The sequence below is a fragment of the Neovison vison genome, chromosome 2, assembly GCF_020171115.1.
Source record: "Neovison vison isolate M4711 chromosome 2, ASM_NN_V1, whole genome shotgun sequence".
Lineage (NCBI taxonomy): Eukaryota > Metazoa > Chordata > Mammalia > Carnivora > Mustelidae > Neogale > Neogale vison.
Window position 1 is genome coordinate 104184184 of NC_058092.1, and position 27989 is coordinate 104212172.

The window sequence follows — 27989 nt, forward strand, 5'->3', positions numbered from 1 at the left end:
CTCCTCCACTGGGAAGAGGATGGGACCCTCTGGCAGGTGTGGAGGACTGGGCTCCAGGTCTCCTCAGCAGATTGGGATCTGCACCAAGGGGGACAGGCCCAGGCTTCCTGCTGTTTGAAGGACCTCTGGTGGCTCCTTTTCTTCCGTGGCTCCTGGAAGGCAAGGGTCACAAGACTGGGGTGCACGGCAGCACCCTTAGGGACTTCACTTGGAGACAGAAATGCGACAAGGTGAGAACCTAGTATCAGGTTCTGCTGGTGGCTCCCTGAGCTGCAGTGAGCACTGGGTGGGGGCTGAGCCAGGAGCTCAGTAAGAGCCTGTCAAAAGGATGAGCCCAGGGGAGGGGGTGTGGAACTGTGGAGCCCCTCATGCCACCACGTGAGAGGGAAGCTTCCCCACCACCTTGGGCGGGTGACAGCCCTGCTCAGAGCCACTGCACATGAGGTGCTCAGATCTTCACGGGCCAGTTCATTCCCTAGTTCACTTGGAGCAAAATGATGGCTTCTGTGACCTCCCGGGAACCGAAGCACTTAGTATGAAACATGCCCATGAAGAAACAGCCTGTTGTAGGAAGGAGAGGACGTTGTACAGGGAAGCACCCTGTTCAGTTCATGTTCCATGTACTTAATGAGGAGAGGGAGGGGCCCCGTCAGCAGGGAGCTCCAACAGCTCCTACTGCCACCTCTTACAGATGGATGGGCCAAGGCCACAGAGCCAGTTAGTGACAAGCCTGGGATTGGAACGCAGGCCTCAGGCCTTCCCATTGGTCTCTGGAAAGTGCAGAGGAAACTTCCAAAGATGGGGAAGCCAGTGGGTGTGTGGGGCCATTGGATTACCTTTGCTGGGACAGGAATAAGGCTTTACAGAGGCCATCTTGTATGTGTTCTTCTAAAGAGGCTCAGGAGAGAAAGGAATCATCAGAGCAGAAAAAAAGGGAATTAGAAAAACAAACAAACAAACAAACAAACAAACAAAAAAAGGTTGGGGGGGGAGGGTGAAGTCATGGTCTGACCCATTTTCACACCATGGGATTAATATTCTCTCAGGCTACATAAGGAACATTCCTAGGAAAAGGTTCAATTGCTTATGGCAGAACTTTAATGTCCATCAAAGGGTTTAGTTTCTCTCCCTATTCTTTTTTTTAAAATTAATTTATTTATTTTCAGCATAACTGTATTCATTATTTTTTCACCACACACAGTGCTCCATGCAATCCATGTCCTCTATAATACCCACCACCTGGTACCCCAACCTCCCACCCCCCGCCACATCAAACCCCTCAGAATGTTTTTCAGAGTCCATAGTCTCTCATGATTCACCTCCCTTTCTAATTTTCCCCAACTCCTTTCTCATCTCTAACACCCCTTGTCCTCCATGATATTTGTTATGCTCCACAAATAAGTGAAACCATATGATAATTGACTCTCTCTGCTTGACTTATTTCACTCAGCATAATCTCTTCCAGTCCCATCCATGTTGCTACAAAAGTTGGGTATTCATCCTTTCTGATGGAGGCATAATATTCCATAGTGTATATGAACCACATTTTCCTTATCCATTCGTTCATTGAAGGACATCTTGGTTCTTTCCATAGTTTGGCAACCATGGCCACTGCTGCTATAAACATTGGGGTACAGATGGCCCTTTTCACAACATCTGTATCTTTGGGGAAAATACCCAGGAGTACAATTGCAGGGTCATAGGAAAGTTCTATTTTTAATTTCTTGAGGAACCTCCACACTGCTCTCCAAAGAGGCTGCAACAACTTGCATTCCCACCAACAGTGGAAGAGTGTTCGACTGTTTCTCCACATCCCCTCCAACACATGTTGTTTCCTGTCTTGTTAATTTTGGCCATTCTAACTGGTGTAAGGTGGTATCTCAATGTGGTTTTAATTTGAATCTCCCTGAGGGCTAGTGATGATGAACATTTTTTCATGTGTCTGATAGCCATTTGTATGTCTTGATTGGAGAAGTGTCTGTTCATATCTTCTGCCCATTTTTTTATATGATTGTCTGTTTTGTGTGTGTTGAGTTTGAGGAGTTCATTATAGATTCTGGATATCAACCTTTTGTCTGTACTGTCATTTGCAAATATCTTCTCCTATTCCATGGGTTGCCTCTTTGTTTTCTTGACTGTTTCCTTTGCTATGCAGAAGCTTTTGATCTTGATGAAGTCCCAAAAGTTTATTTTCATTTTTGTTTCCTTTGCCTTTGGAGACATATCTTGAAAGGAGTTGCTGTGGCTGATATAGAAGAGATTACTGCCTATGTACTCCTCTAGGATTCTGATGGATTCCTGTCTCACATTGAGGTCTTTTATCTATTTTGAGTTTATCTTTGTGTACGGTGTAAGAGAATGGTCAAGTTTCATTCTTCTACATATAGCTGTCCAGTTTTCCCAGCACCATTTATTGAAGAGACTGTCTTTTTTCCACTGTATATTTTTTTCCTGTTTTGTCGAAGATTAACTGACCATAGAGTTGAGGGTCCATATCTGGGTTCTCTACTCTGTTCCATTGGTCCATGTGTCTGTTTTTATGCCAGTACCATGCTGTCTTGGTGATCACAGCTTTGTAATAAAGCTTGATATGAGGTAACGTGATGCCCCCAGTTTTATTTTTGTTTTTCAACATTTCCTTAGCGATTCAGGGTCTCTTATGATTCCATACAAATTTTAGGATTATTTGCTCCAGCTCTTTGAAGAATATCAGTGGAATTTTGATTGGAATGGCATTAAAAGTATAGATTGCTCTAGGAAGTATAGACATTTTAACAATGTTTATTCTTCCAATCCAAGAGCATGGAATGGTCTGCCATCTTTTTGTGTCTTCTTCAATTTCTTTCATGAGTGTTCTGTAGTTCTTCGAGTACAGATCCTTTACCTCTTCAGTTAGGTTTATTCCCAGGTATCTTATGGTTCTTGGTGCTATAGTAAATGGAATCGATTCTCTAATTTCCCTTTCTGTATTTTCATTGTTAGTGTATAAGAAAGCCACTGATTTCTGCACATTGACTTTGCAGAAGCTAAAGGCCACTTTGCTTAAGAATGCTTGGATCAACCAGGAGATCAAAGAAGAACTGAAACAGTTCATGGAAACCAATGAGAATGAAGACACTTTGGTGCAAAACCTATGGGATACAGCAAAGGCGGTCCTAAGGGGGAAATACATAGCCATCCAAGCCTCCCTCAAAAAAATTGAAAAATCCAGAATATACCAGCTGTCTCTACACCCTAAAGAACTGGAGAATCAACAACAAATCAAACCAGCTCCACACATAAGAAGGGAAATCATCAAGATTAGAGCTGAGATCAATGAGGCAGAAACCAGAGAAACAGTAGAACGCATCAATGAAACTAGATGCTGGTTTTTTGAAAGAATCAACAGGATCGATAAACCAATGGCCACACTAATCCAAAATAAAAGAGAGAAAGCCCAAATTCATAAAATTGTGAATGAAAAGGGAGAGATCACAACGAACACCAAGGAAGTAGAAACAATCATCAGAAGTTATTACGAACAGTTATATGCCAATAAGCTTAGCAACCTAGATGAAATGGATGCATTCCTGGAAAACTATAAGCTCCCAAAACTGAACCAGGAAGAAATTGACAACCCGAATAGACCGATATCTAGTAATGAGATTGAAGCAGTGATCAAAAACCTCCCAAAAAACAAGAGCCCAGGACCTGAACGGATTCCCTGGGGAATTCTACCAACTTTCAAAGAAGAAATAACACCTATTCTCCTGAAGATGTTTCAAAAAATTGTAGCAGAAGGAAAACTTCCTGACTCTTTCTATGAAGCCAGCATTACCCTGATCCCCAAACCAGGCAAAGACCCTACCAAAAAGAATTTCAGACCAATATCACTGATGAATATGGATGCTAAGATTCTCAACAAGATCCTAGCCAACAGGATCCAACAGCACATTAAAAAGATTATCCATCATGACCAGGAGGGATTCATCCCTGGGCTACAAGGATGGTTCAACATTCACAAATCAATCAATGTGATGCAACAAATTAATATGAGAAGAGAGAAGAACCACATGGTCCTCTCAATTGATGCAGAAAAAGCATTTGACAAAATCCAGCATCTGTTCCTGATTAAAACGCTTCAAAGTATAGGGATAGAGGGAACATTCCTGAACCTCATCAAATATATCTATGAAAGACACACAGCAAATAACATCCTCAATGGGAAAAAGCTTGTAGCCTTCCTGTTGAGATCAGGAACAAGACAAGGGTGCCCACTTTCACCACTCTTGTTCAACATAGTGTTAGAAGTCCTAGCAACAGCAATCAGACAACAAAGAGAAATTTAATGTATCCAAATTGGCAATGAAGAAGTCAAACTCTCTCTATTCCCAGATGACATGATTCTTTATATGGAAAACCTAAAAGACTCCACCCCCAAACTACTAGAACTCATACAGCAATTCAGCAACGTGGCAGGATACAAAGTCCCTATTCTTTTTTAAGGAATCTCCATGGCTAGTGTGGAGCCCAACATAAGGCTTGAAGCCACAACCCTGAGATCAAGACCTGAGCCAAGATGAAGTCAGATGCTCAACTGCCTGAGCCACCCAGGTTCCCCTAAAGGTTTAGTTTCTGATTACAAGCCATTTGGTACACTTCAGCTTACTTGCTAGGGATCGGGTTAGTATTTTAAGTAAATGTACAGAATACCTGCCATACACATAAAATGTTTCCCTTCAAGTTTCATTTTTGTTTATTATCAAATTCTCTTTTAGGTCAAGAAGACCCAATGGTTGGTTTCCTTTGGAAAAAGAAAGACCAAGATTGAATGGCTATTCTCTGCCAATAGAGTTTGCAACAGAATCAACCGATTTGATGGCATCTCCCGTTTATTTATTTATTTTTTTTAATGAAGTGAAAAGGGCTACAGGAAACACTAGAGCTGACCCCAGAACCCCTTTCCTAGAAGCTAATTCGGAGGCATGTCCTCTGGTCTTGGGAATCAACTCACTTGCTTTCCTCGGACTCCTGACTTGGCCTAGAGGAGGGAAGAAGTTCGGTGAGCAGAGAAGAGGGTCAGATGTCACAGGGAGATGAGATGGCAGGGAAGGGACTGGATTGGGAGAGGTGATGGGGAGCAAAGCTAGAAGGACATTTAGTGAGGACCTGAGTCCTAGGAATGGACTGAAATCTTCTGAAAGGTCAGAGTGGGTCGGGGATCATCTGCAGACTCTGGAGACAGGTGGGGGTGGATTTGGGATGGGTTCTGTGGCTCTGGCAGGTGCAGTGGTGTCCTTACCTCCAAATTAGTCCTTGCCTTCTTCAAAACATCATGTGTCCTGGTCACTAAAACAACAAAACAGCCCAATAGGTAGAAGTGACCATCTGGGGCCATACTTGCCTAGCGTGTTCCAAAGGGTGTCTTTCTGGCAGCTCAGATCAGGGTCTCCAGCTGCCCCCATGTACCCCTCCCTCCGCATCCCCAATTACTCATGGCACAGGAGGTTTGTGGACATCACAATGGTCTGCAGCCCTCCTCCCCACCCCACCCAGTCTATCTGGTCAGGGTCCATTGGCAGCACAAGTGGGGAGCCTGGAAGTCCTCACATCCCTACTTTCCTCTTTCATCCCCTGGCTCAGGGCCACACACACTGAAGATGAACTTCTCCATGCTCTCCTTCTGCTGGTTGGTGGTCTTCAGATGCTCCGCTGTGCTCTGAAGGACACTATCCTGTTTGGACAGTTTGGTTCTCAGTTCCAGAAGTTCCCTTTTTAGGTACTGTCCTTGGGGAAGGGAAACAGGCTCTCTGTCACAGGTCAGAAGGCCTCAAGCACCCGACACTTTGTGACTCTTGACAATCAAAAGCAGGATTCTACAATCCTTTCAATATTTCTGGACTGGAGTCCCTCCAGGAGAGACACTAGAAGGCTCCAGCTGAGGCCAGCTTAGACTAAGGGTGTTAGGTCAGCACGCTGAGACCCCAGGAGCACCCATGCACATGGACACAGGCCTCCACTCCTGTGGTTGCAGAGGCCTTGATCCCCGGGCAGTGCCACTACTCCCAGCGGTGAGTCCTGACCACACATTCAGTGCTCGGGAGTCCAATGGGCTCATTGGGCTCAATGAGTCCAAGAGCACACATTCAGTGCTGACATTGGTTCTAGTACCGGGCCTCACAGATAAGACTTGCTAGCTGGGCGTGTTTTGCCTAGGGAGACAGTGTGCGATTCTGTAAATCTTTGGAACAACTTCAAGATGACAGAACACCTTCTGCCTCAGAACCAGCATAGTTGGGGCCCATAAGGTGTTAGTGCTTTAATCTGATCTCAGGCTCCTAGATGGGGCTGGTAGGGGGAGATGGAGAAAATTTGCTGTCCACACTCCCCCCGACCAGAGTCCGGGCCTCATATCTGAGAGCACCTGGTGGTGGGGCGGCTGACTCTTCCAGGCCTGGCCCAGAGAGGTGGAGGAAAGCCGTGTGTGGGATGCAGTGGGTGGCTCCAGGAAGCTGCTCATCTCATGGTGACATTCGGTGGGGATGGCGTGGGTAAAGGAGATGTTGACATTTTCACAGGTCCCTACATTTTTTGGCTCAGCTAAGTTCAGAAAGTGAAAGAACCCAAACACGGTGGGAGGAGAAGGGATGTTGTAGGACCTGCCCTGCCAGCCGCCACCATGGATGACAGGTCTTCCCCGTGGATGCTCCTCGAAGGCCCCCCTGTCTCAACTCAACTGTCCAGCTCCTGACCTTTAGGAGTTGGGAACTGAGGAGGCAGAATGGCATTTGGGGCAGAAGCGATGAAGGAGGCTGCCACTCACTGTGCTGTCAGACAGGGACAGGGCTGAGGGAGCTGGGCAGGGCCATTCGCCAGAACATAGGAGGGAGGCCGACTCGTCCAGCATGTGCTGCAGGGCCTGGGCGCTGCTCCCAAGTTCATGGATGCCTTTGCTGCCTGGCACCTGGGAGAAGGGGGAGATAGCCCTGGGAACCACACTGAGAGATCATTCTCTTCCCCCTGCTCTGACTCCCCCAGCACAGGGTTCAAGTTTCCCTCATGAGTGAGGCACAGCATGGGCCTGCTTGAACGTGTGAAACCGTTTTTAAACCTGGAAGCCCTGGATCTCCACTTCAGCAGTGACCCCCAACTTATAAGAATCACTAGATTCTGACTTCTCTTATACTCTCTGTAAGCTGCTAGTCCTGCTCTGTGCTCTCGGGTCTAAGGTCCCTGATTTTAGCTTTGGCACCCCCATGCATATCTCTAAATCACAGCTCTGCTTCAACTGGGCTGAACCATTTGTAGCTTTAAGGACTGTGATGTCGTTCCCTTTACCTGGAATGCTATCCTCCACCACCCAGAGAAGCTGTGTATCTTGCCAGTGGTTCCTCTAGGACCCTTTGAATATCCTTGCCTGGCCCAAGGACCCCTTCTGTGTTTGCACCCTCCCAACTCAGAGGATGGCTTCCGACACTGAGCCCAGTCCCCCTGTTGTCCTTATTTACTTGGATATGTGGCCTTCTCTCTGGGGTGGAGGCTCTTGCAGACAGGGCTGTCCCTGCACATCCATGCACCTCCAGTACCTCAAACAGCACAGCAGCTGGTACCTGGTCTCTGAATAGGGAAGCACTCCGAGAAGGTGTGCTGCCTGCTTCCCTGCCCTGCTCAGTCTGCCCAGAGAAATTCCATGGCTGCCAGGTTTCTTCCCTTTCACAATATGTGGCCCATGCGGATGCAAATCCTGAATTTCCAGTCACCTGATTAAGTGATTTTACTCTGTTGATGGATGACCATGTGCCAGGGTGATTGGACCAGATAATAAGCGAGCAAAGGGTGCTCTGTAGAGCATGACACTTAAGACAATACTCAGCAAATACCCTACAGATGAGGATGATAATTCTCTTCTGGCTCTTCTGTGTTTTTCTGAGAAGAAATGTCATTCAGGACAGAGTTTATAGTGAAAACAGGAGATGGAGAAGAAAGGCCCAGCTGGGTGTAAGCAGAAGATGTAGACTCAGCTATGGGAGATATGCAGTGGGAGAAGGAGCTAAGATCAGAAGGGAAAAGGGCACAAGGAAAAAGAACACTTAAGACCTACAGTGTGATTACCTCTGTGCCCTGAGTTTCAAGGCCAGGGAAGGCGCGGGCTGATCTCACAAGATCTGCTATGTTTTTGGCCAGCAGTTTGCCCTCCTCTATCTGCTGTCTTAAGGCGCTGTAGTCATCAATGTGGCCAATGACATGGCGGCCATGTTTATTGGCAAAGGAGCCATCAGTAGCCTCGCCCTCCAGCTTGGGATTCTTCCTCACTGGAGAAACATCCGAATCCAACTCTGAAAAACAAGACCAGACCAACATAGAATCCACAGTGATAAGGATATCCTCAGTCCACTTCATTCTAAAATAGACATCAAGGAGTGAAAGAGGCTAGGAATAGGAAAGGCACTCTGGGAAAGTACAAGCCAGGTGTGAAGTCTATAGATTTCTGGGTTCTATGTTTTTATGATCTTTCTTACATCATCTCATAATGATCAAATTGCCAGGAGGAAAAATTTTATCCTTACCGACAAATGAAATATCCAGGACAAATATTATTTTAATAAAAAAATTTAAATTTCCAGTTAAGAAGACACAGACAAACTAAGGGTTCTGGAAAGGAGGGGGTGGGGGTTTGGGAGGGCCTGGTGGTGAGTATTAAGGAGAGCACGTATTGCATGGAGCACTGGGTGTGGTGCATAAACAATGAATCTTGGAACACTGAAAAAATAAAATGATAAAATAAAATAAATAAAAAATAAACACATTTTTAAAAAGAAGAGGGTGCCTGGGTGGCTCAGTGGGTTAAGCTACTGCCTTTAGCTCAGGTCATGATCTCAGGGTCCTGGGATCGAGTCCCGCATCAGGCTCTCTGCTCAGTAGGGAGCCTGCTTCCCTCTCTCTCTCTGCCTGCCTCTCTGTCTACTTGTGATCTCTCTCTGTTAAATAAATAAATAAAATCTTAAAAAAAAAAAAAAAGAAGAAGGCAGAGACAAAGAAATTAAGCCGGACACAGCACTTTCAAGGATGGAGAGATCACTGTGCAGTGAAGCACAACAGAGCAATAGGAAAACCACAGGAGCAGGAGGAAGAATAATGGCAAAACAGGTGGCCACAGAAGGTGCAATGAGTAGGGCTAAAGACTTTGGGACCCGAGGAGGAAAATCTCTACATTCAGGTAATGTGCCCATTAGTAACCACAGGCTACTTGTATTGGGAATTCTCCATCATCAATCCCTGAATCCTTCCGTTGCCATATTTACCATTTGTCCTCTTGAAAATGGTGGTCTCTGAGCCAGGAGCAGCAGCAGAAAGGCTAGGGAATATGAGCACTGGAGAATTCATGCCAACATCTCGGACTGGAGGGGAAGCATTGGAGTCTAGGACGTAAAGACAACAACAATTTTCGGCAACCCTGGAATCACCACTAACCAAACCCACGCACAGTCTAGTCACCAGCGGAGAACTAAGGCAGCGTGGTTGGTCCTCATTACACCCCAACTGTACGGTAAGCAACAGCAAACAAATCCCTTAGTGTGGAACAAGAACATGTCCCTTTAATGGAAGCGAGCTCCATGAGAAGCGACTTCTGGTTTGAAAGATTATTAGGAGCATTTTTCTAGCCTGCGTTTTGAATATAATTATGTGTGCAATTTTTAGTACACTGCCTTGTAACTAAACCTATGATGTGGAGAACAAAGGCAGAAGGAAATGTACATAAAGTTAAATTTCCTTATAACCTGCAGTCCATTGATACACATTTGAGGCAGGAAGAATAAGACATTACAGGAACCCCAACTGTCTTAAACTTAATGACCTACTAGAGGGAAAAACAGTCTTAGCTTGACAAAAGCCAGGCCTCCAGGATCCCATGAGTCTTCTTTAGCATATTAAAGTCCTTTTGGAAACTTCCCTTCACCTGTACCTGCCCCAGTTCTAAAGTATATAATCAATGGCTCCTCCCAAACCCAGGGCCACTCTTTCTGCCCACTGGTCTTGTCCCCAGGCTATCGTAAAAACACCTTTTGCACTGAAAAGGTCTCAAGAATTCATTCTTGAGCTCTGAACCCCAATATTTCCACATCAGATATGTGTAGTATATGTGTCAAAAATACTGAATCAAAGTATGAATGGACTTGTGGGCAATTAAACTAGCATTCCAATCACCATTCTGATGAGTTAGTGATAGGAAAAATGTGGCAGGATGAGAAGGGTAGAGACGAAGGCATGGCAGGTTAGAGATGTCCTCCTGGAGACCAGGCAGCAATCCTACAGTGGAAGAATTGGAAAATATCAGAGAAGGCAGAAAATCCCTGCTCAGGAGGTGGCCTAGAACCAGATCTCCAGCTCAGGCCACTGTGGTGGGTAAGGAGCAGGCACAGTGTCGGAGTCACTGGGGCTGAGACCTGGCTGGGGTCGTGGGGACGCAGTGACGCAGGAAAGCTGGCCAGGAGGGCAGAGTGGGAAGTTATAACTGAACACTACAACCATCACGGCTCCCCAGGGGGAGCCAGGCATTCACCTATTATGGCTGAGCAGTTACTATGGGACATAGTCCATGTGACACTTTCTCATCTAATGGCCACAACACAGGATCTTGGAAGTGTCACCTTCATTTGACAAGTCAGTGCCTAATTAGTGAAAATTTAGCAGGACTGGGGGGAAAAGCAAAGGATTAACATGCCCCAGGAAGAGCAGGCAGGAACGTGTCTGAAAGCTCATCTTTAGAGAATCCTGAGCAGAAATGGCTCCTACTGAAATAAAATTGAAAATAGGATCCTGGAGGTGAGAGAAGATGGCTAATTAAAAAAGGAAAAGAATAAGTTGAAATGAGTGTGTCAAGATGGAGCGGGACAGTACTAACATTCAGACTGAAGCTAGGTGAAGGGGCTGGATGAAGGACATTGAGAAGAGAGGGAGAGAGCAGGCAAGGCAGTATCTGGAAGGGCAGATGCGGAGGGGAGGAGGAGGGGATGGCAGCCACTGGGAATAAAGAGGGCTATCATCCCCCTGCTTTCCACAACCAGCATTGCCTGCGGGACAGGAATGGTTTCCACTCAGCTGAGCTCTCCTCCAATCAGGGAATGGGAATCTGGAAGGCAAGTGATGGCTGGTGAGGAGGAAGGACGTGAGGAGGAATGCCAGCAGCTGGAAATAAAAACATCCAGTTCGAATCCTGGGTTGGGTCTTAGCTGGTTAATGTCTCAATCTCAAAGTTTTCCCACATTGAAATATGAAAGTAAAACCTCCCTTACCTCAGATGAAACAGTTTGGAAAATTGTTTGAAAACTCGTGGTAAATTTTAAAGCACTCCACAAATACAAGGAATAGATATTAACTCACAAGCTATTAACTGTTGAGCGATGCTTACCATGTCAGGCACTTATAAATTATTGCACTTAAGGCTTAATTACCATATTACCATATAACATACATATGATTGTCCATAAGATACATATGATTATTGTCCTCACCCTGAAGATGAGGAAAGTAAGGCTTCAGTACCTGGGGACTTTAAACACCTTGCCCAAGGCAAGCAACCTGTACCCGCAAACTCAGAATCTGGGGCCCGAGCAAGCTGGGACCCTCAATCCCACCCTCTCACCCAAGACTGGAGATTGAAACAACTCTGATTTCACCTGGACCCTAAGGAGTTTGGAAGAGGGAAGATCCCTTCCACCACAGACATCCTGGCCACTGCCCCACTGGAATGGTCCCCCTTCCCTTCCTACCTTGGAGGAGCAGTTGCTTGTTTCCAGGGTCCTCCTGGTGGGCGGAGGAGGGGCTGAGGCCGGTTTTGCCCCCACCACCCAACTGATGCTCCAGCTGCAATCTCAGACAGCTGTTCACCTGGATGCTTTGCTCCAGCTGCCCTCGCAAAGTTCTGATCTCTGCCACCAAGTGGCTCAGCTCACTGCTCAAAGGGGCCTGGAGACAGGCTTCCCAGGTGGGAGCTGAAAGAGGAGAGAGAGAAGGGGTCTGGTGGTTCAGATCCAAGCTTTTCCAAGCATTTGTCAGAACACTCCTCTGAGGCATTCCTTTCTACTTGGGACCCTGCTGTCCTCTTAGGGCCCCAGGCAATGCATTTGGGATGGAGCTGCCTCCTTTTGCTGCGTAGGTCTCAGCACTCACTGAGCGAGATACCACACACTGGAAAGGCCCCGAGACTCACGTGACCCACCTGCATCTGGAGAGCCTTCCATGAGCAGGTGGGGTCAAAGCCTATTATTATTTGACTTCCACAGTCACCCTAGTCCTACAGTCCAGAGAGCAGGGTCTTCAGAGATAGGAGGGTCAGCACTGGGCTAGAGAAGGCCAGGGGGTTTGGGAGGAGGAAAGCTGATGCCTCCGTGCTCAGGAGTTACCGTGGAGAGGAGGAGGAGGTCACCAGGGAGAGGAGAGGAGGCACCAGGCTTTTGGAAGCATGGAGGAGCGGGAGTCTCCGGTAGAGGCCCGGGGTCACAACTCACTGAACTATTCTACTTTGCCATGTTGTTTTTGTTTTGTTTTGTTTTTTAAATCTCAATTTGCTACCACAGTCTGTTTCTTTGTACTAGGGATGAAGACAGCTAAGAAATATTCTACAAAACCACATACCTTATCTGAAAGCTTGAAGCCAAATATATTTCAAAAAGTAGAATTTGTTTTGGTGTTTAGGAAGGCCATAGGATCCGTACGTCATCTCTCACGTAGCCCATACACCAGGCTGCCTCTGGGCCGCAGGCCTTTAGTCAAATAATTCATATTTCTGTGATGAGCCGGGTGAACATTACCACTGAGTGGGTTTAAGTAAAGTCTTTGGTCAGTTCAGACAGGTTTTGTGACCAAATGAGTATATGAAAGAGCTACCACAAGAATTCATGTTTCTCATGGGATTACAGAATAAAGGATAAGAAACTATGGGGCTTCAGAGATAGGAGCTTTGAAATGACTCCTAAAACAACTATAAGAAGGGAGAAAGGCATGAAAGAGGATATTGTCAGGATGAAGGGATTTTTTTTTCTCCTCTGTCACATAAAAACGAAATTGAAAGGAAAAAAAAATACTGAATTTACAAACGAAAAACTGCTCCCAAAAAGTTAGTATAGAAAGGCTTCATCCAAGTTGTTACTACAAGTTATAAGGGATAAGAGTTTACTATGAGAAATTCTCTGGAAACATCCCATATTTTCTATTTTTACTCATTTGCATTATGTTTTTATAATTACCATAGTATCCAAATACTGCTATAGCATCTTACAAGGAGACCGGAGGTCATGAGGCAGGAGGCAACTCCCCCTGAGAAGTCCTCATGGGGCACCTGCTGTCTATGGTTAGTATCTACCAACCCCAAAGCTCCATGAAGCTCCTTCCTATCTTTCTTTCTCTATATCCAAATCCTCACAAAGTTTTGCTTCTTTCTAAAAATGTTGTCTTCTATCCATTCCTCTTTATCTTCCCAACGGCACCTTAGATCAGACTCTCCTCATGTAAATACCCCATAACCACACCCATTCAGTGGGTTTCCCTTATTTGAGTGTCTCCCAACTCCAGTGTGTCCCACTAGTCTGAGAGTTCTGTTCCCATCAGGTATCTGTTGTGTTTGGAAAAACGTACTCATTTTCCATGGCCCACTCTATAGAATGTAAACTTTCATGATACTTCATAGCTCCTCTGTATACCAACAGCCTTCTCAACTGACTGACTTCTCACACTCCCTGGTACAAAGCTCTCCACGGGGAAGGCTGGACCCGATGCTCCCAGGAGTGCACAGAAGCTATTCTCTCAGCCTGCAGCGTCCCTGATACTTCTTCAAGTTCTGGTTCACCTTCTCATCAGCAAGTTAGGAAATCAAATCAGGTTTTATGAAAATTCAAATTTGGATAAATATTGAAAATTCTGTACTGCTTAAGGAATTTTTAAACAGATAATAAAAAAAATTAGAATTGAAAGGCTTAGACAGCCAACATCCCATCCAAAGCAAGAGCTGTTTCTATGGGATCCTTGACAAGTCATCCCTTTCTATTTAAAGGGGGTTTGGATGGGAGGCTTATTCCTTCACAAATTAGCAATTCCATCACCAAAAGCTCTAATGGTCAGAAAGTTATAAGAATGATGTAAGTCCAAATTCTACTGCCCTTTATCCTTTGATGGCTCTTGTCTAAATCGATGACAAACACAGCAGCTCTTTTTCACTTGATAATTCTTCAAATATTTAAAACCAGTTCTCATCTCCTTGTGATCTTGTCCAGGCCAAAAACTGTTTAGTTTCCCTGACAGTTCAAGATTTCTGGTCACCTGGCATGGTGGCTCCTGTCTTCACTTCGCTCCCTGGTTTGTCAAAGTCTCTTTTATAAGATAATGTCCCACAATCTAACAGTATTTCTGACATGATCTTTCACCCTACCATGGTCTCAGGTTGAATTGGTGTTTGTAGCAACCTTTGCCTATAAGTTCCTTGTTCCAGTGGGTTTCTAAGTAACTCCCCATTCTCAAGTCCACAAATGGCTAGAGAGCCAGACCTTCTGATCCTGTACCTCTACCACGGATACTTTCAATCAAGCTCAGGGTTTCTTTTTCTTTCTTTCTTTTCTTTTTATCTTTTCTAAATTTCTTTTATTTTTAATTTTTTAAAAGATTTTATTGATTTAATTGACAGAGATCACAAGCAGGCAGGCAGAGAGAGAGGGGGGAAGCAGGCTCCCCACTGAGCATAGAGCCTGATGTGGGCTCGATCTCAGGACCCTGACATCATGACTTGAGCTGAAGGCAGCTTCACCCACTGAGCCACCCAGGTGCCCCAATCTTTTCTAAATTTCATCATATTGACATCAGTACTCTGTTCCAGCCTGGTTGGAATTACTAACTTGATGTTCACAATACCCTCCCCAATTTGAACAACAATGGGGAAATAGAAGAAGATTCTCCAACATTAGATCAGTATTTTAGCAGGTGGCAAAAAGTCCTCAATAAAACAGTTTAAAATTTAAATCCAGGCTTGGAATTTAGATCCTAACAGAGGTATTTCTGTAAATGTGCATCTTTTAACTTTCTCCCTGGGGAATGTGTCAGTGTAGGAGCAGGGCACCCACCGTACTGGCTGCATGGGGGCAATATGTATAACTCACAATACTCAAGAACTTCTCACATGATGGTGCCATCAGGACAGTTCTTTGAATTTTTTTTAAGTCCCTATATAACCTGGACTTTGCTCAACTTTTCTCTGGCCACCTAGGCAGGCAGAGTTGGACTCTTATCTAACTACTTTTAAGGATGTCTTGGCTGGATCTTGCACATGTCACCAACCTCTGGGCTTTCACATAAGAGAACCACTTTGTTCTTACTGGGAGCCCCAGACCTGGCTAAGGCAGAACTCTGTAGCTTTCCAGAGCTCTACAACTCCCAGGGTAAGGACCTCTTCAGAATCCTAAGCAAGGGCATGGAGCTTATGGGGGAGGTGAGGAGGGAGAACACATACCTTTCAGCCCTTTCTTGGAATTGCCGCAAAGTTCCTCGTAGATCTGTAGCTCCAAGTGGAGGGACTGGAAGAGCTGCTGTTTCTAGTCACACTGCTGCTGCAGGAGGGCGAGCTTGGGCTGCAGCCTGCACGGGGGAGGCAAGGGCACACTGAGAACCTGGTGCCCCTCGGCCCCTCCAGGCCACCTGCTGTCAGCCAGCCTTTGCATCACGGGGCTTTAGCCCTAGATGTCAACCCAGGGGTCGTGAAGACCATTACTTTTACTTTATGGATGTGGAAACAGAGGCTCTGAGAGGTGAAATAACTTTGTTTTATGCCATGCCATTAGCTATGTTAGTTGGGAGCAGACACACAAGCTCCATATTCTTCCTGCCCCTATGGTGCTCTATTCCCGGTGACAGGCAGTCATAGGGTTTATGTCGGGGTTGCGCATGATGGCTGGTGGGGATGCTTCCTACATTACAGTGAGACCCATATCCTTAAACTAATAGGAAGGATGAGAACATTTTTTTCTCCAGGATCTGATATGCTGAACCCTCCCCCCGTTTTTTTTTTTAAGATTTTATTTATTTATTTGAGAGAGAGAGACAGTGAGAGAGAGCACGAGCGAGGAGAAGGTCAGAGAGCGAAGCAGACTCCCCATGGAGCTGGGACCCTGATGCGGGACTCGATCCCGGGACTCAAGGATCACGCCCTGAGCCGAAGGCAGTCGTCCAACCAACTGAGCCACCCAGGCGTCCCCCTCCCCCCCGTTTTTTAAAAGACTGATCTGAGAGAGACAAAGATCACTTGCCTGCAAGCGGTAGGAGGAGCAGAAGAGGAGGAAGAAGAGGAGGGAAAGAACCCCAAGCAGACTCCAAGCTGAGCGCCAAACCCAGTGCAGGGCTCATTCTCATGACCTCGAGATCATGACTTGAGCCAAAATCAACAGCCGGACACTTAACCGACTGAGCCACCCAGGCGCCCCTGATATGCTGAGCTTTCTAAAATAGGGTTATACTCTCCCAACTTTGGAGTGAAAAGTCATTCTCAGAGAAGTCCTTCCTTCTGCTCGAATTTATCCATAAATCAGGAATAGCAGAGGGGAACTGAGCACCCCAAAAGGCTCCAATACCTGTCTTGCCAATATCCCATTAAATCTGAAAACAGGGCTGCCTTCCTTCTTATTGGGCTCCCCCTTACCTGGAGTCATTCTCCTGGAGGGGCAGGCATTCCTCCTGGAAATGCAAGATCTCCTGTTGCTTCTCCAAGTCTTCCAGAAGCTGCTGCCATTCCCCCTTTTGGAGCTCCAGCTCCATCTCCAGCTCTTGAAGCCGGGATCGAGAGGACAGCAGGGCCTCCCTCAGGTGTTCCGTCTCCTGGGAGCGCTCTGGGGAGCAGAACACAGGACGACTTACACTGTGGGGGCAGAGGCTGGCAGGACAAGGAGCCCAAGCTCCTCCATCCTGACATGTAGAACTAAGGCAACAGGAATGCAAGCTGATGCCACATCTGCTCAGAGAAGCAGAGGGTGTCAGCTCACTACATCCACACACCCTGGGCAATGTGGAGCCTTCATCTTTACAATGCCCTTGATCTTCTGCTTTCATAAGGTCTACCCTGCTATTAGAGAAAACACTGCGGTTTCTTTCTTTCCTCCTTTCCTTCCTTCCTTCTTTCCTTCATTCCTTATTCTGTTCCTTCCTCCCTCCCTTTTGTGAATTTATTTATCTGAGAGAGAGAGATAGAGCAGGAGCAGCAGGGAGGAAACAGAGGGAGAGGGAGACACAGACTCCTCTCCCTGCTGAGCAGGGGGCTCCATCCCAGGACCCTGGGATCATGATCTGAGCCAAAGGCAGGCACTTAACCAACTGAGCCACCCAGGTGCCCCAAACGCTGTGGGTTTTTTTCCCCCCAAATTCTATTTATTTATTTGAGATCACAAGTAGCCAGAGAGGCAGACAGAGAGAAAGGGGGAAGCAGGCTCCCCACTGAGTAAAGAGCCTGATGTGGGGCTCAATCCCAGCACCCTGGGATCATGACCTGAGGCCAAGGCAGAGGTCTTAACCCACTGGGCCACCCAGGAGCCCCAAACGCTGTGTTTTCTAATGCTCACTATTTTCTAAGTTCACACACCCTCTGTGTGATAATCTGTTCTTTAATTTTGCTAAAGAGCAACATCAAGACTTCTTGTCTACACTTTTTAGAATATATTATATTCATCAATTTGAAAATGGGCACATCTGTCCTTTTCTGGGCTTGTGGAATCTCAATAACCTGCATGATTTCCCAGAGACTAAGGACAGGGGCTCTGAGAACCAGGCTGCAGAAGCTGTCAGTCTACCAGGGGTAAGTCCCTGGGCCTGGCTGACCGTGCTTTTCCACATCTTAGTGACTTCTCCCCACTGAGGTCTGTGCTAGCCTGTCCCGGCATGCAAAGATGGTTTAGCAGTTGTGTCTTCTCTCTTCTCTGTGATGTCTCATTACTTCCCCATCAGTGACCTCTCCCCTCACATCTTCCTGCTCTGAAGAGGCAGATTTAAAAACACCACTTGCTGTCTCTTCCCGTTCCACAACATTCTGGGCTTAATCCTTTAGGAAAGTATTAGTCTTTCATGACTATTCAATAAATATTTGTGGATAAATATAATTTTTATTGACCATATATTGATTTGATCAGGTCAATTGACACTAAGGTCAGCTGTCCCCCAAGTCACAGAGTAAGTGATGCCCCATCTCCCTAGATGCCCATTGAATAGTGTTGGGAATGCTCTGGAGGACATCTGGCTGGTGCTTCCAGGCACAGAGTCCTGAGGATTATTGAGCAGAAAGGAACCTGAACTGGATGAATGAGGGGAGGTAGTGAGACGGGGATGGCAGCTCAGTACCTGGAGAGACACACGAGGCTGCAGTAAAGTCTGGACAGGTAGAACAGATACCTAATATGAACAGTTCATAACTAATGACTGAGTATCTGAGTATCTGTGTGTCCACAGAGGTGGTGGGTTTCCTAGAGCTATCTTTGTCCCGAACACCTTGGAGTGTGAGGGCCCACAGTTGGGACCTCTCAGGAAGTAGCCCCTTCTAGACTGAGAACCACATGGGACTTTGGGTTGGTGGATCTGGTTAGTTGTTATCTCCACCTTCTTCTCTTGGCTTCAAAAAGTGATTGGTGTGGCCAGGACGAAAGGGACCGGGAAGGAGCGCAATGTGTGGCTTGTACCACCCACCTCTAGGAACATGACTCAGCTGAGCCTGAAGGCTCTGGTTTTCTTCCTTAAGGACTCTGTTCTCGTTGTAGAGCTGAGGTGTGGGTTCTAGGCCAGGGCTGTAGAAATTGGAGGTAGATCCTTTCCCAGAAAGTGTAAGCAGACACGTTACACATTAGTATAACAGATGCTTTCCAGAAACTTCTCATTCTGTCCCTCCAGAAATACTGTCCCAACCCAACAGGAGTGTCTGGGTCCCCAAGGCCTGGACCCCAAGCCTGGCGGGCCAAGTGCCTGCTTTCTGTGCGGGCCCTACCATGTGCCCTAGCCGCAGCTGTCCCAGAGGCTCTTGTCCCCGCAGGAGCCACTGCAGGGCCGGGGGCAGGACAAGGGCATGTAGAAGGATTGGCCTCCAAGGGACCCCAGCCCGAGAGGAGAGTGTTGGGAGAACGGCCGCCTTGGTGAGTGGCTGCGGGAGGGCACCTGCTGAGCGGGCTCCACCACGTGCCAATCCCATGACAAGGTGGAGAGGTCAGCAGGACATATAAGAGCAGACTAAGGACAGGCTGGGAAGTCAGATGTCCTGCAGACACACCTCATTAGCTCTGCCAGGAGGAAAATTCTCTCTTAGCTCTAAGTGAGGATAAGAGCACCTACACCCCCCCCCCACCCGCTGCCTTGCCGGACTGTTTGGAAGGAACAAGTAGAGGAAAGCCCAGCACATGCTTTGAAAAGCATGAAGCTCAGCCTCCAGAGGCTCCCCAGTCATGGCAGCATGGGCAGCTCTGGGCCTCACCTACCGATCCCACGGGCTGCACAGCTGAGCTGGTGTTCAAACTGCTCCCGCAGCTGGTTGTTGATGCAGATGGACTCCTCCAGGCACTGGCGCAGGTTCCGGATCTCTCCGAGATGTTCCTCCAGCAGGTCAGCCCCTGCAGCCATCCCGTCAGGACCGGGGAGAGGTGCGAGATGAGGAATCCTGGTCACCAGGGGGGTCCAGGTGGAAGTGGGGCACAGCCAGTGGCTCCTCAGCAGGATCCCTAAACATCCCCACCCTTCCACCAACTGCATTCTCTCACATGGGCACTCAGGAACACAGCGACTTTGCTTAAAGAGGAAACGGGCTGTCAAACCCAGGACAGACCGCGTGAAGCATGCCCCAGGGGCCTCCTCCTACACACAGTTAAGTGAAGACTATTTATCTATTTGAGAGAGAGAGAGATAGAGTGCATGAGCAGGTGGGGGGCACAAGGAGAGGGATAAGCAGACTTTCCACTGAGCAGGGAGCCCTTGATGCAGGGCTCGATCCCAGGACCCTGAGATCATGACCTGAGCTGAAGGTGGACACTTAACCAGCTGAGCCACCCAGGTGCTCCAAGGTATGAGGGAGTTTTAAATGTAAGTGTACGGTGACCAGTGTAACCGGTGAGGGTGAGGGAGTTCCACATGGTTTTGAAAAATAACTGAAGTATCAGGAAACGTGTGGTGAGCCGAGTGTGACTTTCTCTCCTGAGTGTGTTAGGGAAGACTTCACTGTAGCCTGATATCATTCTTATGGTTACTTGATGAAATATTCTTTAATGAGGCATCAAGCCCTTCCTCCAGCCTCAGAGAAAGGCATAAGGTAGAAGTCCATGGATATAAACTTCTCCTGTGTGGCTAACGACATGAACGTGAGAGCACAAGGTGTGTCCCTGACTTTCCTAGTTCCCCAAACAGCACTGAGGCCCTGGGCAGGGAGGCTGAAGTGGGGCACTTAGGAAGGTCCAGCACAGATAGGATCCTTTATTTTTACCCCCACTCTGTAAGCCAGGGACTAGAGAAATGAAAAATGCCCCTGCCCAGCTAGAAGACTCTAGCTCATTTCGCAGAAAAGACTCTAGGTCATTTCGCAGACCTACCTGTTTGGCTTTATGTTTTACCTGTGGGTTTGGAGTTAAGCTGACACACAGAGGATCCTGAGGACAGGTCGCCTGATACACTCCCTTTCTGAGGCCTCATCACATCCCACTGGCCACCACTGCCCAGATAGCTGGGCTCCAGGATTCTGCCCAGTTCTGGGCCGCCCCTCAGAGGAGAGTGGGGCTGGGCGGGGTTGAGATAATGAGAAGAGCTGGCTTCTAAATGGTTGCTTGGCAGTGCAGCTGGGGAAGCAGGATGGACGGTGCTGACACCTGGGCAGAAAGAAACCAGAGTGAGGAAGAGAGGATTGGAAGGGAAGGACCAGCAATGAAGTGTGGGATTGCTAAGAGTGGACACCAAAGGGGACATGTGCGATGTCAGAAATCCTGGTCCATTGTGGAATACCAGTTAATGAAGACCATAACCTAGAAGCCATAACTTTCACCTCATGTGTTTGCTGGCATGAGACACCAAGAGGTGGAGGATGGACAAAGTATGTGGAAGTCACCAGTGTACACAAAGGAAAAGTCCAGAGGCTGCACTCCTGGCTTCTACTAAAATTCCTCACGATACAGTCCAGGAAAGTTCTGGAAGGAGAACTCAGTCCCAAAGTTGGGGGATATAGTACATTCCTATTCATAGATGTGCTCAATGCTAGCATCCATGGAGGGATGTGGGAACTTTCATTTAACATAGGCTGATGCTCTCATAGATTTTAGGAAATCATGGGCTTTCTCCTGAGCCAAATCATCTCTGCTTCTATGTGAAAAGAAGTCCAGGCTGTGGGAGAGACAGAGAGAGGTGGGCAGGGCTGTAATTTAGGATATTCCTATTCAGAAGACTGCTTTCCTTCAGGGATTATCAGCATGGGCAGCATAGTAAGCAGGTAACTTGACCTAAGCAAAGAGGAAGAGGTCACCATTCCCTCCAACTAAGCCAAACTCCTCAGAGGTGATAATGCAATTGACTTCTTGTCAATTTTTATTTCCATCTGTAACTGCTTCTCAAATTTATCTACACACTACAGTCACCTTGGAAAATGTAAACAAACACATACTGATTCCTGGACCTCCCAGAGATTTTGCCTTAACTGGGGATACAGCTTGGGCACTGGATGTTTTAAAACCATCCCAGGTGATTCTAATGGCAGCGAAGTTTGAGAAGTACCCATCATGGGTCTCTCCTTCCTCAATCCGCAAAATAATAGATGTTCATTAGGATCACTGGGGGATAAACTGTGTCAGCATCTGAATCTTTTTTTTAAAGTAGGCTCCATGTCCAGTGTGGAGCCCAATGTGGGACTTGAACTCATCACCCTGGATCAAGACCTGAGTTGAGATCTAGAGTCAGATACCTAACTCACTGAGAGTCACTGAGCTACCCACTTGACCCTCAACATCTAGATTTTAGTTGGGATTTGAAAAGATGTGATTTCCTTCCTCTTTCACACCCCCTTCCTCCCCAGACCAACACAAAGCAAAGGGGGAAATCAGGGGTTGTTGACAGCTTACTTTTTAACCAAGGCTGTAGAAGGTTCCAAGTCTATCAGTAACAGTGATCAGCTGTTCCTGGTTGTCCAGGCCACACAAGAGAAAGCACATGCCCTAAACCATGCAAAGATGCCAGACGGACTCTAACACAAGGAGATCTTTGCCCTACCATGCCCCAAGAAGCCACCAGGCACCACTGTCCATGAGGAAGCTTGTTTCCAAGCAGACAAGGAACACTGGTAAGCTGCCATCCCTCAGGGAGGCCTGTGCTTCAGGAAAGAAAAGACAGGGCTGTCATCTTGCTCACCAAAGCTGGGACCATCCAAACGGTCAATGGACCAGCCATGGTCAATGGCTAAGACTAAGTATGACTTGATCCCATCAACAGACCCTTTTTCATGGACAGATGTCTCCTATCTCTCCTCTTGGACAAACTGACAAATACGGGAAGGTAAAGGAAAAGAAAAGTCAGTAGAGATCTCTCTTGCCATTTTGATATGGGACAAAATTGTTTTCCATCAACTGTTGGTTCCAGAACTGCTAAAATGTCAAATTCTAAATCAGAGGTTCTGATGAACTGTCTACTGATCTCTAAAGAGACAAAGAAAAGATTGTTACAGGGGGCCTCCAGAATTTGTTGAGCTTAGCTCTGAGCAGGATGGTAACAAAACCATCCTAGACAGAAAAGGTATCATGGAAACACAGGACTGTGACCTGGACTCAAGCCCATCTCTCCCACTTACTAGTGACCTTAAACAAGTAGCTCTACTTCCCTGAGCCTTAGTTCCCTGCCCGGGCTCTACCTATCACACATATGGTGTGAGGCTCAGAAAGACCAGGTTTGTGTTGCTGGGTTAGCCTAGATTTCTACACCTGGATAAAGCTGTGATAAGCAGGAGGCAGTCTTCTTGATGTTACTGCCTGCAAAAAAGGGAGCTGTACAAACTCTTCTAAAAAGGGTGTTATCTAATTGGTTCTGGGAATCAAACTGGGACAGAGTAGACTAGAGAGTGTGGTCACTTTCAGGATTGACATAAGAAATAAGCTGGACTGAGTGACAATCAGGGCTTCAGGTATATGAATTCTCTCAGCTGTGGTCCTAGGTCACTGGACACTGTGACTGGTTTCCCTTACCATCAATCTCTGGCTCATCTGAGCCTTTATTGATTGATTGATTGACTGATTGATTGAAGGCACAGAATGTGGTTTTAAGGTAACATCAAACTGATTTCTAGGTTTGTTTTTTTTTTAAAGCATTACTAGGGAGCAAATTCCTCATTTGAGTGTTTTTCTTTTTTTTTTCTAAGCTATAAATGACCCCACACCAACAGTTTTGACAATGAGTCATCCAACCCAGACATATATCAAAGCCTTTCCAAAAAGATGACCATACTGAGCCTGTAATGGTTACGATCAATACAATCAATGATCTCTGGGAGTCAGAGAACAGAATTTACAATCAGGTATCATAGCCTGTGCTTCCGATCCAAGCCACCAACCTGTCATCTGTCCTGGGGTAGAAATGAACCTTGTGCCCTAGGAAGGGGGGCTTTGTCACCTCTTCTGAATCCCTCTACTGCTACTACCCTTCACACCCTCAACCTAATGATGTCAGGAGCTGAGCTTGATGAAGAGCGTGTTTCACAGCAGGAGACTATCATAGGCATGGAAAGGACTCACCGGAAATGGCCACTTTGTCTCGCCTATATAGGTAAGGCACAAAAGCTCTCACCCGTGCCCTGCCTGCCGACATGTCACCGCTGTGTCAGGCTTTCAGCACACTTGGTGGTACCCCACACTGGCAGCAGCAGTGGGACAGGAGCAGGTCTAGGGCCTGACGCAACGATGAGACACACACACACACACACACACACACACACACACACCCCAGAAAGACAACAGTAAAGGTATTTCCCAAAAAAAGCAAGCAGGGCCATCCGCCAGTCCCCTGCTGGCAACGTGTGCACCCTATGTCATTTTCCAAAACTCTGCCACCAAGCCAAAGCCATGCAGGGTCACATGTGGCGGAGCAGCCTGGCCCAAGCACATGAAGGCCACAGGAAGTGCTCACTTTCTCCCAGTTGTTTCTGCAGCATCTGCAGCTCCTGCTGAGCCTCTCCAAGGAGACCACGGGGGTCTTACAGCAGCCAACGAGGGGAGGGCCAGTGGGGCTGAAAGGCAGGAAGCTGGGTGCTGCTGAGGGCAGTGATGCCTGGGGAAGGCTAACCAGCGTGGGTATGCAGGGAAAGTGAAGGCCTAGACACAGAGTTGGGAAGAAAGGAGACACATTATTAGAATGAAAGGAATGGGGAAAAGATGGAGAAAATGAAACTATTTCTTATCCTGATGTCTCCTTGGGGGGCGACTATCATTCAACATGGTGACAGCCAACAAGGCAAAGGGCCACAGTTGCCACAAAAGAGCCAGGCTTAGCGGACCCCTCTGCCTTCTCCCTCGCCGGGGGCTTCTGGCATACATACTCTATGCTCATCTTGGAAACAACCGGCTAAAGCAGGCAAGGTGGCATAGCTGTATCCCAGGCAGCTATGATAGCCTCTCCCAGCTGTCCCAGGCACGGAGGGGTCAGGATGTACACACGTTAATGCTCCCAATCACCCCTGGGTGTGAGTGGGTCCTTGCCCCTGTGGCAAGACTCCCTACACCTGGAACTCCTCTGAGAGTATGAGGGCTCACTCTGAGGAGGGCAGAAGCGGGCTAGGACTGTGGGGAAATGTGCATTCCTCATGCGTGTCATTCAAGTCTCATGGACACAACCCTGAGAATCTCAAATCAACGCATTCATTCACCAAAAGAAAAATCAAGGTCTTGGTAAAGTGACTCAGACACAATAGCTTGCATGCCGGTCCGGGCATCCAAATCACTTAGGAAAAATTCTTAATGCATGCAGTTATTTCAGGCTCTGTTCTACTAAGTCATAAACTTTGGGAGGAGGGCTTGGAAACTTGCATTTAAAGTAGATCTCCACAGATGACCATGATGTAGCCCATCTATGAACAAGTCTTTAGGGACCCTGGGACATTCTGATGTCTGAATCTATCTTCTCTTTCCTAAAAACAGTTATATGGCAGGAAGCCTGTGGAGGGAGCAGAAACCAAGACGGATCTGTGGAGAATGCCTGCCATGGAAAACAACGAGTACTCTAATGCTGATACACTGTCAGAGAAACACTGTGAGGACCCTCACATTGCCAAATGACACAGGTCAGGCATCCTTCAGGCAGGCGTTCTGATATTAAAACCCCTGGCCTTCTGCTCCGTTTGACCCCAGAGCATTTGCACAGATGTCTACAGCGCTAGGCACACAGCTATTCCCCATGACTTCCTGGGCCAGCTGCTGCCTACTCTGGCCCAGAAACTTCGAGTCCCAGCTCAGAATGGGTCAGACACATCCCCTTCTTAAGATTTTGGCTGATGGGCTTTCAGGAGAAACAGAAGCCACAGAAGGACAGCACTGTGCCTTCTGCGGGCACCTTATGACAAACCGCACTGAGGGCAGCCAGCTGGTTGTGGCAAGAGGTAGGAGGCAGGGAGAAGGCTTGCCTTCTTCTTGCCATCGCTGGTGTGGGGCTCTAACTGAACAGCACACTCCTGGCAATTAGGTTGGGGCAGGTAAATGAAATGTACCCCTCCAACTGTTTGCAGGACAGGCACTATGTACATATCAAGGGCTGCCCAGCTGTTCGTAAATCCATGAATGAATGACCATGTAATGTGAACAGAATCTTGCAGGATCCTGAAGCATCCCGAGTTGTTGCAGAGGCTTGCCCTGAAGATAAATGGGTAATGCTTCCAGGCTAGCCATGAAGTGACTTTCTTTTTGTTCTGTGATGACTATAATCATGGGAGAGACCTCTTTTGCCTCTTTGCTCCCCAGAGTGAAATGAAAGAAAGAAATGAAAATGTTTACTTTAAAAGGATTCGCTGACTACTGGTCAAAATTGGTATTCTGATCAAAGTCTACTGCAGATCTCTGATTTGCCTAAAATATTTAGAGCCAAAAAAATGCAGACACAATTGGTGGACTAGGAAGGCCTCTTGATTTCATCTAGGATCTGATGCCTAGAAGCCTCTCACAGTGGAAACATTCGTTCCTGAAGAAAAGTCAAACAGGCTACTGAGGGAGAGGAGACAGCCCTCCCGCTGTGTTGGCTGTCACATACCTGGATGGGCCTGGCTGGCCTCCTGGGGGGGGGGCTCTGGGGGGCTGGCAAGCTGATGGGGTTGCTGCTGGGTTCGGCCTTAACCCCCCAAGGTGCACTGGTTGCTGATGGCTTAGAAGACAGTACAGCAGAATGACTCAAATGATGGATGGAATCTACAAAACCCATGAATGAAAGAAAATGTTTGATGGTAGACAAAGAATTGGAATCTGGCCTTCTATTGAGCTAGGGGTACCTGGGAAGAACCTGGCTTTCCAGGAAAGCACCAAGCACAAACACTGTGAGTCATGTTCATTTCCTTGCTTGCAGATAGCTTCTTGAGGGAGGCAAACCACCTTAGAGGGGAGAGTGGGGCCCAGACCCAGAAACCGTGAAAATGGCATTTCCGAAAGTACCAGGTGGGAATGGTAGCATCCGTGACTGCTGACAGATACCCAGGGGACACTGGCTCAGGACATGCAGTGAGCAAGACCTCTGCAGGAGGGAGATGATGTCCCATTTGAAGAAGGAAGTCAGACAGACAGTCTGTGCTCATGAGACAATGGGGAAGAGCCTGCCTGGATGTTCTCGCTGTTCCCACTGTGCTTCCCCTTGGGTCTACCAGCTTGCAAATCCAGTGGAGACCCTGCAACAACTCCTGGAGTCAGGAGCAGAGCAAAGATCCTGAGGCACTGGGGCCTGTACTTGGTGCTTGGTCCCAGGGCCACGTTCAGCCTGACACACACCAGGGAGGATCTGCAAGGCCTGGCTAGAGAAACAGGAGGTTACCTGAGTGACCACGCAGAGCCTTCTTCTCTTCGAAGTGTGTGTACTCGCTGGCTACATCCATGTCAGAGCTGGCTTCCAGCTCATCAGACAGGAAGGAGGAGCTGCTGGGAGAGCACTGGGAGTCTGACAAGGCGTGGCTTCTGGAGGCTGTGAGGGGCCTGGCCTCCAGCTTGGCTTGCAGACCTCGATCACTTTCTCCTTCTCCTGCAGCTCTCTGCTGAGCCTAGTGGGGTGGAAGGAGACAATAGGCGAAGCCAAGGGTACCGGCCCAACTTGTCCTGACCAAGGCACATGGGAAAGTACATCTAAGTCAAGGGAACCATTCCTGTGAAGGACCATCAAAATAACCTATCACTGATTAGGGGTGGAGAGTAGGTGGGGTGCAGTGGGAGAAAGAGGGCAATCACCACCCAGGGCACTGGCCATGGGAGACGCTGGGAACTAGCAGAGACACAGCCGTCCCTGTAAGGCACAGCTGCTCCAAGTGCAGACCCAAGAACTGCTGGTTACCAGTCTCCAAGAAGGTAAGTACAGTAACTGAAGGTAAGTGGTGACACACACACAGCAGTCTGGCATCGCCTTTGACAACCAAGAGCAGGATGCGTGGAATCATGTGGATGATTGAGGTACAGCCCAGGTATGTGTCTGGGATGGATTAGCAATGAAAACAAAACCAAAATGCTTTGCTCTTCACCGCAGGGACTTGGAGCAGCACCACGTGGTCTAAAGCAGGCTTCCGACAGAGAGATGCTTGGACTAGAGGCTACAACTATGGATTTTGAGCCCATATTTTACTGTACATGGTAAGATTCTCTTCAGTGACTCATTGAAAACTGGTTCCTGAGAGACTGTAGCCTCCCAGGCATCTGCAATACCCAGGCTTTTCCCCTCTGAGGAACTACATTATGGTTCTTTGATTCTTTTTTCCCCCGGAGGGAACTGGACTATTACTAAATGAGCTGCCAACGTAGCTTAGGTTAAGTCAA

At 47.5% G+C, this 27989-nt stretch overlaps 1 protein-coding gene across 1 annotated transcript; it reads right to left on the reverse strand.

Moving 5' to 3' along the window:
- Positions 1–63: 63 nt before the first annotated feature.
- Positions 64–27579, reverse strand: LOC122899190 (myomegalin-like). The gene is given in 16 exon segments (XM_044236789.1): positions 64–86; positions 89–207; positions 1613–1617; positions 5633–5761; positions 6803–6943; positions 8092–8315; positions 9282–9398; positions 11751–11972; positions 15566–15600; positions 16658–16844; positions 18685–18804; positions 19464–19595; positions 20586–20837; positions 26236–26313; positions 27004–27226; positions 27514–27579. Coding segments are annotated over 16 exon segments (2073 nt in total).
- Positions 27580–27989: the final 410 nt, after the last annotated feature.